The sequence below is a fragment of the Talpa occidentalis genome, unplaced genomic scaffold (assembly GCF_014898055.3).
Source record: "Talpa occidentalis isolate TD23 unplaced genomic scaffold, MPIMG_talOcc4v2.1 talOcc4.3, whole genome shotgun sequence".
Lineage (NCBI taxonomy): Eukaryota > Metazoa > Chordata > Mammalia > Eulipotyphla > Talpidae > Talpa > Talpa occidentalis.
In genome coordinates, this window is record NW_023603184.1 from 27,467,129 (window position 1) to 27,484,728 (window position 17,600).

General features: G+C 46.1%; 1 protein-coding gene across 2 annotated transcripts in view; it reads right to left on the reverse strand.

Moving 5' to 3' along the window:
- Positions 1-17,600, reverse strand: part of GALNT18 (polypeptide N-acetylgalactosaminyltransferase 18) — a 332,754-nt gene that overhangs the window by 44,963 nt on the left and 270,191 nt on the right. For both annotated transcript variants that reach the window (XM_054699371.1, XM_054699372.1), the window contains exon 7: positions 5,519-5,704. In XM_054699371.1, the coding sequence (XP_054555346.1) occupies positions 5,519-5,704 (186 nt within the window). The remainder of the gene's footprint in view (positions 1-5,518; positions 5,705-17,600) is intronic.

Genomic DNA, 17,600 nt, shown 5'->3' on the forward strand with positions numbered 1-17,600 from the left:
TATGGGGAGCCTCTATGTTTTCTCTGCGTTTTCCCAACATTTTGTGTTCTCATGGGGAAACTTTCTGTTTATACTCAGGATCTCCTTATGTCTCTCCTTACAATCTAACGAAAGGTGGGAGGGAGAAAATCTATCAAGGATCCATATGTACTTTAACTTCTAGGAAACTCAAGAACCAGAGCTTTGCTCAGCTTATTCCTGGATATCATCTCCCTTCCCTCCTCCTGCTCATTAATTGACTTTTGCTTCCCTTTTAAACATCTCAGCATGACCATACTAAATTGCATCAAACCCCTTTTCAGAACAGGGACCAGAAATTGAGAAGTAAGCAAACCTTCTCAGAGAAGGTCACTTAGCCCTTATTATTAGAAAACAATAAGCGTATCTTTCTTTATTGGCACATACTTAGTGGGCTCAACAGTGTCCTCACACAAATTTGTGCCCATCAAGGTCCAATGTGACTGCTCTTGGAAACAGAGATTTTGCAGATAAACTTAGAGATCTGAGATGAAATCATCTTGTGTTTAGGGCGAGGCCTACATCCAATGACTGGTATCTTTAATAAGAGCAAGGAGGGAGATCTGGACACACAGAGACAGACAGAAGAGACGATCTCACGAAGACAGAAGCCAAGACTGGAGCGATGAATATCTAGAAACCAAAGAACACTAGGAATCACCAGAAGCTGGAAAGATCCTCCCAAACAGCCTTCGGAAGGAAACCAACCCTGCTGGCACTTTGATTTGGGGCTTCTGCCCTCCAGAACTGTGAGAGACTCCATTTCTGCTGCTTTAAGACACTTATTTTGCGGTAACTTGTTATGGAAGCCTGAGGAAAGTAACATAGCCACACACAAAGCTATCCAGTGTCCCTGCAGTGAGTGCCACCACACACCAAATCCCTGGAGTTGAACTGGAGGGCTGTTGCTAGGCCCTCCTTCTAGTGACTCATCCCTGACACTCAGCCTGGCTTTGGCAAGAGGAAGTAGGGCCAGGCACAGAGTTCCTGAACCCTGTGTAAAAAAAATACCGATACTTTGCTGCAGTTGGGCTTTCTGTTGATGAGCAAAATGATTTTCAATTAAAGTAGGAGGACGCAGAAGCCCGAGGCCTCTCTGACCTTGCAAAAGCTTGGGCTGACCATGGCAAGGCAGCCAGCGAGAAGGCAGACTGCTCAGCTTGCAGCCCAGCGAGGTCTCAGCACAGAAGGCAACAAGGAGGGATGATTGCCCAGCCAGGGCATTTTAAAGCAGGCCAGGAATGCAGAGGGTGTTTGCAATAACACCAGCAACAAGAATTAGCACTTATCTAGCACTTTCTATTTGCCAAACACTGCTCAAAGTCTTTACATATATTAATGGATTTAATTCTCAAGCTGGTCACTGGGCAGGGGGAAGGGTTCCAGCTCCATATTTGCAGCTGGGATGAAAGGTTAAATAAATAGATAACAGATGAGCCTGTGATTGAGTAGACAGCCTGGGGATACTGCCACAGGCAAAGTCCTGGGGAAAAGTCCTGGGGAAAACACAGAGGGCATGTTAGCATCCACATATCCTCCTTTCTCTTGTTGAGTTCATCTTTACTGAGTGCCTAGTATGTGTCAGGTGCTGTCTAAGCACTGTGCACACAAATAGGAGGAAGTCATGGGTGTTGCCTGAAAGAAGAGTCTGGAAGACCCAGACAAGTGTACAGATTCTCTGCACACAGTGTGACACATGGAGGGGAGCAGAGAACACTGAGGGAGAACAAAGGGGGGGCTCTTAGGCCATCACATGGTGTGGGGCACCTGAGATGGAGTGAGAGGGTGGCAAGGGAAGGCTTCCTGGAGTAGGTGATGCTAAACTTGAGTTTGGCAAGATGAGCAAGATCAGTTAAACTAATGTTATCCAAACCTGGCTGCCCCAGACCAGCATCCAAAGAAACATTTACTATGAACATACTCATGAGAATTTCTGAGGAAGAGACCAAGAATCAGCATTTTTAACAAGTTTTTCAAGTGATTCTGATGCAGTCCTCTGCAGAGATGCTTTTTGGAGTTACTGATCAAGAGAGAAAGGAATCGTATAAACTGGCAGCAGATTCACTTATTAATAAGCAATAGTGAGGTTTTACTGAACTCTGACCCTGTGCCCACCTTATGCTCGGCATGGTGACACAAATTTGAATAACAATCTGTCCTCAGGGAGGCCACGGTCGAGTGCAGTGGTTCTTAGCCCTGGATGGACACTAGAAACTTGAAAAGGGTCCATGGTTCCCTTCCAATCCAATTAAGTAATAATCTCTGGGGCTAGAGCCCAATTGATTTTAAAGTTCAGCCAGATTTGAGAGCTCCTGGTCTAATGAGAGAAAGGAAAGTGACTTGGAGAACAGAACATTCTTTTACAGGGTGATGATGCAATGACAGAGTCATGGATGCAAAGGGGGCATTTACTCTAGCTGGCATTGGCTTCCTAGAGGAGGGGTGCCTGGAGCTGAGCCTCAAAAGATGGAGAGGAATTAGCATAGGGTGGGCAGACTGGGGAAGAGGTAGAAGATAGGGAATCCCAAACAGAGGACAAACTGAGCAAAACACACAGAAGGAAGAAATATTCAATAACGTGCTATGGACAGGGAGAGCTGGGCAGGCGCCATCATCCATGCAACTTACACAGTCTCCAGAGCAGCAGTGGTGGGAGACGGTGCTGGAGAGGAGGGCAGAGGTGAAGGATGGACTTTATGCTTGATATTGTGCAGGGTGAAGAGTTATGTAAAGATTCTAAGGGACGCAAGACATGATCACTGTGAATTTTTTCAAAGATAGCCTTGGATAGTGTGGAGGATAGATCTGAGAGGACGAAGACTCGCGCCGGGGAAACCAGGCAGAGCCTGCAGCAGAGGAAGAGACAGGGCCTGAAGTCAGCTTTGAGATGAGGCAGAGGTGGAAAAAGGAGCGTTCAGTGTTAGACTGGGGATGGGGGTTGACAGAGAGTGTGATTAAAGGAAGCTCTAAGCCCACATGTCTGGCAGGTGGTGATTTCATAGACTGAGAGAATAAGAACAGGAGAATTGAGAAGAAGCAATTTTTGTCAGATTCAGTCTCAATCACCCGTGGGAACACCCAGAGAAAGCCGTATGACTGGCAGCTGGAGATTAAGTCTGAAGCTAAAGGCAGATGTTGGGGCTAGAGATATTAATTAGGAACTTATCTTATAGGTGGTAGTAGAAAGCCAGAGAAGGTGGATTCCCATGGAGGTGGTGTATAGCAAGAGCAGATGGCTGAGGATGCACCTCCGGGGACACTTATTCATCCAGTGGAAGCAAGAGAAGCCTTGCAGAAGTTAGGTGAGAATATTCTGGGGTGTATAGTCCTGGGCCAAGGGAGTGCAGAGTTTCAAGGAAAAGTTGGAATCCTGTCAGTTCAAGATTTACTGTTATTATTATTTATATTATTATTTATTCTCTTTTTTCTTCTTACTTTTAATGAAGTACCATTGCTTAAACTCATGCCATGTGTGGCTACATGGTGGAGATGGAAGGGAGTAGGCTAAATGAAATAAACCAGAAGGAGAAAGATAAATACTGGATGGTGTCCCTTATTTGTGGAATATGGAGAAGCCAAAGGGTGAGATAAACTATAAAACCAACCCTTGAATATGACCATAGATTGGGTCAAGATTCTTAAATGTCCATTAAATTAAGCAGTTAGAAGTCCCATGATGACTTATCAAAAGCTGTTTCCATGGAGCATTGACAGGTGACTTGAGAAGTAAATTGGGGATGAAAACGTGTTGACTCTTTCTAGAAGTTTGATGAGAGGTGGAAGAAGGGGTTTGGACACAAAAAGGAAGTGGGGTGTTGAGAGATTTTAAGGAGCACACTGACTTCTTCTTTCTCCACCTAAAGCTTTATCCTGGCCACTTTGCCTCTGCATCCACTATTTTCTGAGCCCACTTCCAATCTCCCTGCCACCCTGGTTTCATCAGCCCCTTGGAGGAGTCATGGACAGATGCTATTTCATCATTTCTCAATTATTTTTACTCAGGTCTTTACCATTCATTGGATTTGTTGTCCATTTCAATATCTGGAAGCTTCAATGGGGCAGATGCTAGAAGGTTTGCAACTAAGGGGTGCAGAGAAGGGTAAGGAGCATGAACAGGACTCTAGTCCTTGAGCAGAGTGGGTGGTGGAGGGGGTCTACATGCTTCACCAGTGAGCTCCTGGGGAGTTTCCAAGCACTCTTGCCATTTTGCTATCAGAGGACACCCACAGTGGGGCTCAGTATCCTCCAGAACACTGTGATCCAACGCCCACAGTTCCAGATGGGTCCAAAGACACTGCTGTTTCCCTAGAAACACTCCCACTGTCAGGGACACAATCTGGGGCTGCTTCATTGGGTTTGGCCGCACTCCGACAGTAGTCTTTGACACCTCATTCTTCCTCCCAACTGCTGAAATCTCAGTGAATGTGGGAGTATGCAACCCAACCCAAGTCTTCCTCCCCCATGGTGGTATTGGGGGCTTAGGGGATGGTTGCTGAACAACTCCTGCCTACGACTTAGCCTACTTTCTCAATCATTCAGCCAGAGCAACATTAGCTTAGTGGAGGGAACAGGGCCTTCATATGGAAAATTTAAGCTAAGATCAATCATTTACCCATTAGAGGAGAGAGGTGAGGCTTTCTGAAGGACTCCCAAGGGGAAGCCACAGACTTGGGGGGAAAAATGGAGGTTATGCCAACACTTATGGAGGCTTTTCTCACATAGAAGGCAACCCAAGCAATAATTTCCAGGCAGACAGGCTGGTAAGTAAGCTGGGAGCCTATGACTGGTATCTATTGTATTTTCCCAACTCTGGTCCAAGGTCATTTCCATAGGACATACAGCAAGGCTGATCAAAACTAAAGACATATTGCTTTTCTCTGGCACTTCTTAAGCATTGGTGTCTAGAGGAACAGAGGACGGTGGTAGGCAATGATGAGGTTCCATGAAGGTTAAAATAACCTGAAAAATGTCTAAAATAGCTTCCTTCTCCTGAGGGCCTCTGTGAGAGTGTATCCCACCCATCCACATCGATCAAGAAATTCCAAAGGCATATGGACATTCTGTATTGCTCTGGCCAAATGTTTGATGAGAAGCTTCAATCACGTTTATAGAGATAAATTTTGTGATAAATTTTGTGTACATTTTGTGAATTTTGGTAATTACTGGTAAATCTGTAACTCAGGGCCATGAAAGAGTTAGGATCAGAGGAGCTGAGGACCTCGGAGCATGAGGAAGCTTGGAGTCACTTGGGGGGGGAACTTTCTCTTTTAAGATGAGGACACTAAGGTGTTTCTTCAAGATGCTGACCAGGGTGGGGCAGGAATAAGACATGGCTTAGCACCTCACAGTCAACCCCTTCCTTCAACATGTAGTATCTTTGGGGATTGAGATCCCACTTATAAGACTCCTGTTGACGCATGGGAAGAAGGGTTTAGTACCATGTTTGCTCGTTTGTTTCCCACCAAACCCCAAGAAACCCATCCCCACAGGAGCTCTCTACCTCTTGGGGTATGTTCCATGCCATGTAAACATGGCTTTTAAATTCATCCATCCAGACTTCGGCCACGCGAAGGGCGTTCCTGCGGACATGCACAGTGAGGTCCTCGGTGTAGGGCTTGTGGGCTCGCTCGATGTGGGCGATCCTTGAGCAGGGCAGGACCTCCACACTCCCGCCACACTGCCAGACCTGCAGAAGACACGGAACCACACATCAGTGCTCAATCCCGACTTTGAGCCTCTAATCTGGCCCACAGGTGAACAGGCAACATGAGCATAAATGAATCAGCTCTCTTCATCTGGTCTCTCTAGACCACTGTCTGCAAAGAGAGGGAGCTGTACCTTGTTTCTACTCCTATTATAAGAAATTATTGGGTCATTAATTCATGTCTTGTTTCTTGTGGCTTATGAATTTACCAGCAATGAATGATTGCAACTTCTCTCTCCATCCTCTCCACCCCTCAAAGAAGAGAGTAGACATTGTACAACTGAAGATCTGGATTGGTCGTGACCCTGGAGGAGAAGTTAACAAAACCCTTGATAATGGTCTCTGCAACAGTGCTTCCTAAGGAGGGACTGGCAGGGCCTCCCAGCAGAGATGTCACTTTCAATGGACCACATGAGTCTGCAGAAAGGTAAGTGATCACCACAGGGACTGAGTCAGGCTGCCTTCTCTTTCTCCATCTTTCTGGTGCCAGTTTTGATAGAATCCAAGAAAGAGGAGCTGCGAAGAAGGGAATATGAAATTTCTCACTGGGTGAGTAGGAGCTTCACCTGGATGTAATTTAATTTTGAAAAACATGAAGAAAAATGACCTTGCATTCTGAGAATTGAGGGACAGTGTCTTAGTGTCTCTGCTTTCCTCCAGCTGAAAAAAAATCTTTCTCAAGACCTTGGACACGTGGTCCTTCTGTTGTGGGGTCTTTGCTCAATTCTCAGGTAGCACCCCTCTCCTGCCATGCCTGCTGCTCCCCTCAGCAGTGTCTTCAGTCCATTTGTCTGTTTTGCTCCCTGCTCTGTCTCTGGTGAATTCTCTCACCCTCTCATGCCTCTGACTGTATCCCAGTTCTTGTATAAATAAATACATCTTAAAAAAAAAATGAAGGAGGCTTTTGTTGAGTCTCTCAGGCCCCTCCCCTCCCTCTGGCCCCCCAATAACTCTTAATGTCACCACTTACATGCTGATAGATTATCCTGTGTTCCCAGAGGGAAGAACCAGTGCCATTTCTATCTCTAGCACCCAACACAAGGCTGGTAGCTAGCAGTACTTTTTAAGTACTTGTTGAGTAAATAAACAAATGATTGATGCTTAACCAGCAACCAACCAACAGAAGGTTGATGCTTAAAATGTGAGCTAAACCTGATACCTGGTCAGAGTTGATAAACAAAGCTTCAGAAGAAAAAATCAGTATCTCTTGGTGGACAAGGGCGGTCACTGGTCAGATACTAACAATTTGGTGGGTAATGTTCACACATATAACATGTACACAACAACAACCACGGGCCTTTATCCAAAAGATGGTCAGCTTTGGGTTTATTATCATTCCTCTCTGTGTTAGGAAAAGAACACTAACCTGTGTATTTCATACCAGTTGGCTCCTATAGGCTGTTAGAATTGGAGACAATTCTGATTTACCACTTTTTAAGCTTGTTCTTAGTGTATTACTCAGGCAGATGGACAGGAAACAGTCCCACTGAGCATCTACTATGTGCCAACACTGGGGTGTGTGTGTGAGGAAGCACAGTGTGGCGGTTATGAGCAAAGGGCTTAGAATCAGACTAGTTGGAGTGAAATCCTGGTTCTGTTTCATACTAGCTATGTGACCTTGGGTAAGTCATTTGATCTCACTGTGTTTCAGTTTCCTCATCTAGAACCTATCTCATGAGGTTGTTGAGAAGATCAGAGTGCTTCTCTGCAAAATCTTAGAAAAATTCTTGGCACATAATATGCTCTCATTATACATATGATAAGCAGAATTTTTAGAATAAACCTGTGAGGTAGTTGTTATCACCACCAAACAAGGAAATAATAACAAATGAAGAAAACTGAGACTTATCCAAGGCCACATAGTTGCTATTGAGAGCATCTGATGAAGAACCAATGCCTTCTTGAGTTGCCCATGCTTTGGAGGAAGTTCCCACACCCAGGGGTGGAACTGAGGATCAGTAGAGGGAGTCAGCGATGACCCCCCGGCTATGCATCTTCATTTCCACGACCTGTACATTCTGGGTATCCCACTGATTTCTAATTCACTCCGCTCAGATTTTCAATGAAAGCCAGTGAATATTGTGAATATGTTATTGACAACACAAAGAGTCAGGGTAATTATTCTTTTTGCAACTGGAATGGAAGCTACTCCTTGACATATTTCAGCAACACAACACAGAACATGATTGTCACAAAGCTCTTTTATCTCCAGACCTGTTTTCAGAGTCGGTGCAGTATTATTTCACCTTAGAGTGGGTGCATCTGCAGCACTTCTAATGGGAAGGGTGGAGGCAGCACCTCCCCTCCCGCCCTGAGCTGCACATAAAGGGAGCCTGTGAACCCCAATGAACTCTTGAATACACTTCCCTTTCCCCATCCTGCAACCACCTGCCCTCATCCAGACCCCCCACACCCCTGCCCCAGACTGCCATCATACCTCATCTGGACTCTGCAGCAGCACCAAACCACTGTCCTCCCTTCTGCCAGTTTCTTCTCCACACAGCATCCAGAGTGATCTTTTGAAAGTGTAAATTGGATCACACCCCCTGCTTGGGCCTCCCTAGCAGAGCCCCTGCCGTCCTCAGGCAGTCCCTGCCACCCGCTCCAGGTTCTGCTTGCCCCTGAGACTCCCTGTGCTGCATCACTCCCCTTCAGCGTGGTTAGCCTGTCACGTTCCTTGTCCCTGCTCTGTCTTTCCTGATCACAGCACGCTTGTACTTGCTTGTTTAATTATCTCCTCTTTCAAAATGTTCTCCAAGCTCTTTGCCACATTCTCCTCTAGCCATGTGCTAAATGGTGTCCGGGAGAGATGAGGGTTTCCAGCAGAGGTGGAGCAGCTGGGCACAGGGGCTGAGGCACACCGTGTTCTGAAGCATGGCTTTGGGGCCAGCAAGAATTGGATTCAAAGTTTTTACTTTTGCCACCTGCTGCTGGGTCACCTTTGGCAGGCTACCTTTCCTCTCCAGCCTGTTTCACCTAGTCAAAGGAGGTGGAGGGCGGATATGAGTTTACCCCTGTGCCTGCCTCAATATGAGCACCACAGTAGTCAAGGAGGTGGGGACAGGGCCCAGGGGGCAATTCTGTCACCCACGTGTGCAGGCTGAGCAGCGACTCTGGGCTACTTACATAAGAAAGGCTGATCCTCCTGAAGAGGACTCGGGGCTCAGGAATCCCCTGAAAATGCCAGATGTGAGAAGCCCTCAGTCTGCACTTGTTATTACTTTATATTGACCATTATAATCGCTGCTTTTTGGCTTCTCTTCTACATCCACCTTCAGGGAACAAATGACCACGGAGGCTCATGTGTCTGGCTGGAGCCCAACAGAGGACAGAAGGGCTGAGATTCAGAGGGTCCTGCCCAGCAGCCTGAGACCGAGCACTTGCTGACCCAAAGGTCATCTCCTCTCCCTCCTCCAGGCACCCCCTCACACTGGAACTTGTAATGCCAGACCACCCTTCTGGCTCACACCTGCACCTGCCATCCAGTGGCCCTTCTCTCTGGCACAGCCCTTCCTGTCTGTCCACAGGTGGATGATTCCTTCTGGGGAAAGGAACTCATCTATGGAGATGGGGAGGGCATCTGCCTTGAATACGGCCTTTGGGCTCTTGGCAGCTGGGTGTGGGAGTAGAAGATGTGGCTTCAGCATGTTTATCCTGGCACTTCCGGGCCAAAATGACACTGAAATAAACAATAAAAAACCTGCACCCGCGATGCTGGGGCAAGGAGAGGCGTCACCAATCACTGGTTTGCTACAAACTGATTCTCAAAAGAATTTCCCACAACTGACCTTGGAAACACTCTCATGAAGGATTGACAAGGGACAGGAAAGGAGATCACCTGTGTTTGCACCTCCTGGAGCATGAGGTCTAATCAGGAAATTCCTGTGAAGGCTTGGGGCAGGGATGACAAAGTAGGAGAGCTGGGCCTGGGACATATGTCATAGTTGGAGTGACCCAGCAGCACCCAAACCAGATGGAGGCTACGGACAGGAAGGGCTGTGCCCAAAGGGTAAAGCTGTGAGACAGAATGACGGTCTGGCACTGCAAGTTCCAGGGTGAGGGGACGCTTAGAGAAGGGAGTAGGGGGAAGACAGGCACCAGAGGAGAGAGTGAGAAATGAAGACCAAGGGTCAATAAGCTAGAGGTCAGATGAGGTCACAGAGCTCAGGAAGCAACTACCTAGATGTCTTCAAAGGGTGCATATAACTCAGGCTCATTAAAATGAGGGAGGCTTTTGGCCTCCCCAGTGGCGCAGCAGGTGGAGCGCTGTGCTGTGAAGATGCCTGCAGCCTCTGCAGTGCGGGTTCGATTCCCGGCTGGCCAGGGAGAAAACCCACATGGTGCAGCAGAGCTCTCCTGCCACGCCTGCTGCTCCCCTCAGCAGTGTCTTCAGTCCATCTGTCTGTTTTGCTCCCTGCTCTGTCTCTGGTGAATTCTCTCACCCTCCCGTGCCTCTGACTGTATCCCAGTTCTTGTATAAATAAATAAATCTTAAAAAAAATGAGGAAGGCTTTTGTTGAGTCTCCCAGGCCCTGGGACACCTGACACCTGTCAGTCCAGGGCTGGACCCTGTGGCTTCTAATGGGCACCAGACCATGTGGTTTTTGATCACCTCAAGTTCTTTCCTACCTCTGTGCTTTTGCACCTGCTTTTCCAACTTTATGGAATATTACCCAGCTCAAATATTACCTTCTTTGACTTGCTGAGTCTAAATTAGAATCCTTCTGAGTACTTATAGTCCCCAATCTTTTTCTTAATAATACTTATTTACAATACTTCTGTCTATGCATTTATTCTCTCCATGCCTGCCCTATGGGCCCTACTAGACTATAAGCTCTAGGAAGACAAGGATCATGTCACACTCACCACCATGGGCATTTGACATATATTCAGTAAGTGATTTGATTGAGTGAGCCCAGCAATTCAAGAGTCCTGGGCTTTCACTAACGACGGAGAGCTAGTTTTAACTTGCTCAGCTGGATCTTCTAATAAAGGCGATAAACATAAAATGTGGCCAGATTTTACTGAGCACAATGACTTCCTTCAAACCCAAGTGGTTTTTCAGCAAAGCGCTGACATTTAAGTGCATAGTGCTGCAACTGAAGAGAGTTACTTCGGCTGCAGAGCTTAAATTAACATCGTAAAATCCGGGAAGTCATCAAATGAGCACGGGCTGTAGCAGGTGGCTTTGTTTTGGGGAACTATGAACTCTGCAGAGACAGCCCCCAACCTCACCAACGTTCACAGATGCCCACAGAGGAGCTGCTGCACCCTCCCCAAAATGTGGCCTAGAACTTGAAGTGGATAGTAACAGTTCACAGTTACACAGGGTGGAGCAAAGTTCCACTCAACCACCAGCCTTTCCCAAAGAGCCTTATCCTGTTACTGTTTCTGAAAAGCTTGAAGCATCCCCCAGGGAACAAGAAAGCATGCAGGTCTTGGGGGTTGATGGAGGGCTTGAACCCTGCCTCTATTGCACGTTAGTCTTTCACTGGAAAGAATAATGATACCCTGGAGGTTTAAAAGTGATGCCGCATGAAGAGCTCTCACTAGCAAAGCCAGACACTTGTGGATTCCTAGGAAGGTTCCTTTCCCTTCCCAGGACTGGGAGCTATGAGTACAAGGTCAGGGTCAGAAGACTGAGTGTTTTGGACAGAAACTCTGCATGGACATAAACACTGATATAAACAAGACTGTAGCTCTTCCAAGCCTCAGTTTCCCCAACTCCCGAATGGAGGAGCTGGACTCAGTGATGTCTAAGATCCCCTGTTTTTCACATTCTGTGATTCTGTTTTATGCTAGTACTCAAATAACATCCCATATTGGAGGCACTTCTGGCAGAGTTCTAAATGGGGAAGACTGACTATACCTGGAAGCCAGGCAGGCACCAGGATACGGTGCACCCACGTCTCCGACTCGTGATGGCCCTGCAGCCTGTGGCCAGAATAGCACGTGACTTATACTCCTCTGTTAAATCCAGTTGCTTGTGAATGTCTTTCTGAAGGTTTGTGTTGAGAAGGATGCGGAGGCTCTCTCCAGGCTCAGTGAAAAAGCATGCTACAATTTATTCCTGATGTTTACTGTGGGGAAAGGTTTGGTTCCACAGGATAAAATCCCAAATGTTTTCCAGCTTTTATTTCCTTATGACTTTTAATGAGCTCTTCGCTCTTGGCAAAATGTTCTACTGTTCCCTCAGCCCAGAAAGCCTCCTTCCTGCTCTCTATCCATCCAAAGCCAGTCTGGCCCAGATCCTTGAAACTCGTGAAACACATGATTTGTACCACTCATGTGGTCCTTATTTCTTGGCTCATGTGGTTCATTATCTTTTTATGTATAGCTGTCTCAACTATCTTGGCTGTGCAATGCTGAGACAAGAGTAGAAAGCCAAACCCGGCAGGCTGGGAGGAGGAAGACAAGGAGGGTGGAGGCTGAGAGTGAGGCCTGAGGAGAGCTGGTAGAAAGAAGACCAGAAGCTCATTTGCATAGTGGCTGCAGCTCACAAATGTAGGCAAGTGATGACACTGAGCAGGGCCAGGACGCTCATCTCAGGTGCCATAGGCACCTCCTTGTCACACCCTAGTCCTGTCCTGTATGAGAACACGAAGGGAAGAGAGGTCAAATATGGGCAAGGCTAAGAAAAAGCCAGAGAGCCACAGAAAGTCAAGTGTATGAGTTAGAGGAGGGGCTGGGCTAGGGACAATGTAAAACATGGAACCAACACTTGACACCCTTAGTGTCCAGGAAGATCACATTCCTCGGCATGATTTGCAAGATCTCTGGTTCTCCCATTCACTGCAGCTTCATCTCGCACCCTCTACGGTCCAGTGACCCCAAATTTTCCTAGTTCTAGGGCACACCATGTTCTTAGAGTTCTGCCTCCTTCCCATATCATCCCTTCACTGGAAATTTTCTCCCCTCCCCACCACAACATACATTTAGTCATGTCGCTTAACGATGTTTTGGTCGACGAGAGATGGCATATACAACAGCAGTCCCAACTGACTATACCATAGAGCCTCAAAAGTGTTGTAGTAGGCTGTATCATCTAAGTTTGTGTGATTACACTCTGACACTCACACAACATTGAAATCATGGAATGATGTACTTCCCAGAACTTATTCCTGTCGTTAAGTGAGCATGATGGCATTTGCCTGGCTAATTTCTACCTGCTTTTCCTGGATGCCCTCAATTTGGTTAAATGCTTCTGCTACGCATGCCCATAACATCTGCACTTCCTCTTGCACTGCATTTAATGATAGCTGTGTATCTGTGTAAAATGCATATGTACCGTTTAAAGACATATAATACAAGGGGGCAGCTGTTTACCTACTCCCTGTTTAAATAACATTGGTGGTTACTTAGAAACCTCTGTGTGTTCCTCCTTGCTCCCTAAGGTAATTCATTATCCTAAATTTTGTTCATAATTTCCCTGCCATCAACTTAAACTACCTGTTTTGTTCTACCTGTTTTTGAATGCTATATAAATGGAAGCGCCGTGTCTGCATTCTGCAACTTGCTTCTTGCTTCATTTATTTTCAGCACCCTGGTGCTCCATTGTATAAATAGACAGCATTTATTTATGCATCCTCTTTTTAGTTGACAGGCTGGTTGTTCCCTGTATTATGAATAGTGCTCCTTGGAACATTCTGGGATATGTCTTTTGGTGCCCAGAGCGGACACCTCTTCGCATGTTTACACTACAATGAAATTTCTGAGGCTTAGGCTATACACATATTCAATTTTTCTAGGGAAAGTGAAACTCTTTCCAAAATGAATGTATTAGTTCCACTCTCACCAGCACAGATGAGAACTCATGTTGCTTCACATCCTTGCCAACATTTGGCATTGTCTAACTTTTTAATTTTTGCCAATCCAACTAGCGTGAAATTTGCTTTTGCTGTAGTTTCAAGTTGCAACTCCCTGATTATCCATGAGACAGAGCATTTTCCCTGTTTATACATCCACAAGTCCAGGCTATCAGAGAAGGCCCAAGACCATCTTGCTTTCATTAAGGAATTTCTAGTGTTTATATATGGCCTGGCAAATGACAGGTACTTGATAAATACTAAGCACATGAATGGGGGTCAGGATTTGGGCTTAACTGCTGAGTTATACCATTATACTTTCCTTGGTGTTTCCCCAGGTTTCCAAGGTTAGACAGTCCATTACTTTAAAGTGTAAGGAAACACTTTCAAAGCCTGACAATGCTTATTCTTCCACCAGACCCCAAAGAAAAATGCTCCCTGTGGACACAATTTCCCAAGCCCTCTTCTTGCAGTAAACAGTGCCAAAGAGTCCTTTGGACAGAACTGCTGCTTAGAAAAAAATTATTCTTTTCCTTGGAAGGTGTCCCTGAGGGGCTCTGATTGGGGGTCAGCCCTACTAGGCATTTGAAGCTGTTTCCCTGTTTGAAAGGGATTCTTCATAACTATCAGGAGGCAGCAGAACGATTTATTTGGCAGAATTCCATGGAGACACCAGCTGTGCTGGAATGTTTGGAAACTTTCCTTGAAGAAAAAGTAAAAAGGTTGTTTTGCAGGACTTGCGATTTGCTGAAACAGCCGCTTACCTACAGGGGCAGCCGTGTGCCAAGCTCAGCAAACTGGCCCCACCACTCAGGGGCCTCAGCTTTTCCTTGAACCCTACTCTGACCATAAACACTAGGGACCTAGGTCCATTCTTTTCCTTATGGAAATACCTTGAGGATTGTTTTACAAACATGTGGTTGTTGAGATTAGAAGCATCCTTTAAATGGTTCCCCCCAAGGACAGCTTCATCATGGTTACTTCAAATCTCTTATCAGTCAACAGGCCTGATGAATATTGTCCCAATCGAGGCTACACTGGACTCAAAACAGAAAGGAAGAAAAGGAAGCAGTCTGGCCTAAGCATGTTGGATTTGGGGACCTGTTCCAGGTGTAGCATGGGTTCAAGGGTTGGCAGGCTGCTGGTGCTCACTAATACCTGTGTGCTCCCCTCCATCCCCAGCCTCCCTTATAGTCAGGGTGCACCAGGTGAGCAGCTCAGCTGAATTAAATGAGAGAGGAAATGGCAGCTGTTACTTCCTGGCCAAGGTACACAAGCACCAGTGTGTTTTCCCTCCCTATGTGCTGGGTGTTTAAGTCAGGCTGACCTTGAAGTTCAAAGATGGGGAACCCACATGAGAAGCAACCTGAGTCCCACTTAAAGAGAAGCTGCCCAGGGGAGTGTCCTACCTCTCTGAGGATTGTGATATGAGCAGGAAATAAACTCATCTTTGGAGGTCTGGGTACTGCTGTGGCAGCCTGTCATTCCCATGACTTGTGATTAATGCAAGTTGCCAGTATGTAAAGAGGCAAGTGACCAGATAGGCTTGGGCCTGGCAGCACCGATAACCAAAAGTTTAGTCTATTGACTGGGGCTTTGTAACAGAAGTTTCCAGGCATGGGGAGAGATTGGGTGTCTGGGAGGTGACAATTTTCCTAATTCTTGGTGATCAGTCATTTTAGAGCAAGACCCCTCTAGAAGCTGAGGAGACAGAGTAGATTAGTCCCCCTGGGTAAGGGAAGATATTGCAAGGGGTAGGTGGGGTGTTAATACCCTATAGACCTACAGACTATAGGTGAGAGTCTGGTTCAAGTTCAGGACCAGAGCAGAGGCCAGAACACCAAGGAAGAAGAGGTGGAAGAGAAAAGATTGGGACTAGGAAATGACACACAGCTCGGGATTCCTGAGAAAGCCAGAGAGAAGCCCCATGTAGCTGCATTAACTGCTGAGTGAGCAGGTGAGGCCAGGGCTGCAGCTGCACCTCTGGGCCCGGTCAGGTGACACCCTCTCGACAGGGCTGACCCTCATAGATTCCCATTGCATGAGGCTAGGAGGGCTGGCTAGAAGCAAAACTACCAAATCTCATGCTCAGAGACAGAAGTGTTGGCCTAGATCCAAATCAGGGTTCCATGGACACGTGTACTATCTATGTCTTTGTTTTGAACCAAGATCTCTGCCCCATTACCATCACTGTGAGCAGAGAATGAGAATGAGCTTGAATGTCACAGGGACCCAGGGAATGATTTTTTGAAATCCAAATAAAATGATTTTTTGAAATCCAAATAAAATCCAAATAAAAGGCTTTGCATCAGTAGCCTAAGAGGCATTTTTATCAGATAACTTGGCTCATCCATTTACTCAGGAGTGTCCAGAGCCCTCTCTGGTGGCTTAAGTCCCACTGATTGCTGTGAGTGTCTTCTCCTCGTGCATGGACTCAGCTCTATCTAGCTGCTATTCAAATCTGTTCTCCTGGACTATGTTTAATTTATACTTTGCTATATGAAGATGAAACACTTACTCATTTAAAATGTTTCCTTTTTTATGTCTTTAATCAGTGGCTGTTTCTTTCCTCTCGCTGAAGCTTAATCTAATCAGAAACAAATCCCCACACATATGAATGGCTCATTAGTATGTCCCAATCAAATTCAAATTGGCCATTCATATCAGACATTCCCCCCACCAACCCCCACAAAGGGTGACACTGGCCCAGGGATGACATTTCAGACCAGTATCCAAACAGTATTGCCCATGATCAGTCAGGAGGTTCTTTCTGAAATACAGGGCAGCCAGATATCCTGGAGGGAAGGGTGCACTCTGTCACCCCTCAGCACAGCAGCAGTGGTCACCCACCAAGTGACAGGCAGTCCGTGTGTCACTGAGAGAGCACAGGTTGGGAAGTTTGACAGTTCTGCGGATCCTGGGTGCTAATATGAGAATCAGCTATGTGTCTGACCCAAGCATCACCCCACATTCTGCGCAGTGGGACCCTCAAGGTTATCATGCAGATGATAAAAATGAAGCTGAGATACGGAACATTCTCTCACTCAGAAATGAAAATTTGTTCTAAGGAGCTTTCCTCTTACTCCATTGGAATTCAGATTAAGAAAGCTGGTGCTCTGGGTCTTCTCTTAAAGAGATTTGCCCTTTTCATGCACATCAAAATGAATTGTCAGCTTGGGTATCATCTCTGAAAGGCACCTACAGCAAACTCACATTAAAAATGAAATTTACAAAGGAGATCAGCACTGCAGTATAGTAGAATCAGAAGGGACCTAACAGACCTAACAGATTACCTCCCGTCCTTTCCCAGGAGAGCAAATTGAGGTTTAAGAGCACGTTTTGATGCAGCGTAGATGTACCCAAGACCCCTACTCTTGGGAGACAGGTCACGGATTCAGAGCACAGGTGCTGGATTGAAACACTCTTAGTGTCAGGGTCTACATTTCTCATTTGCTGGATTGCTGGCTTTAGTCAATTCATTTCAACTTCTAACACTCACTTTCCTCGTCTGTGAAATGGAGACACTGCAAAAATTGTTGTGTGTATTAAATGAGATAATGCACCTAGCGGGTTTATTTCAATACCTAGTGTAAATTTAGAGCCCACTAAATATTAGCTGTCATATATCACCCCTGTAAGATTCCACTGCCTGTAAGGCAAACTTGATTTCAGAAAGACTGAAATCCAAGGTAAATATCAGTCTTGAAATTATTACTATATTTTCTCTCCTCTACTCCATGATTTCTTTACATGTCTACAGTTCCAGTACAGTGAAAATTATGCAAGTCATCAAGACCCGCACTCTCTGATGTGCAGTGTTTGGTCTGAAGCAGGCATAAAGAATAAAGTTGGGCACACCCAAGTTCATGTCTCAGCACCTGCTGGGCACTGCAGCAAGCCAGGAAAGAGACCAGTGTCCTGCCCTGGGGCAGTCCACTGCTACACAGACAGCACAGATAAAGAGACAGGACCTAAAGGAACAAATGCGTCCCCTGGGGTAGTTTACACCAGGGATTACTCCTTAGTTTCAATACTGACTTTACCTAAATGTCTGTCTTGCTTTATAAAAAAAC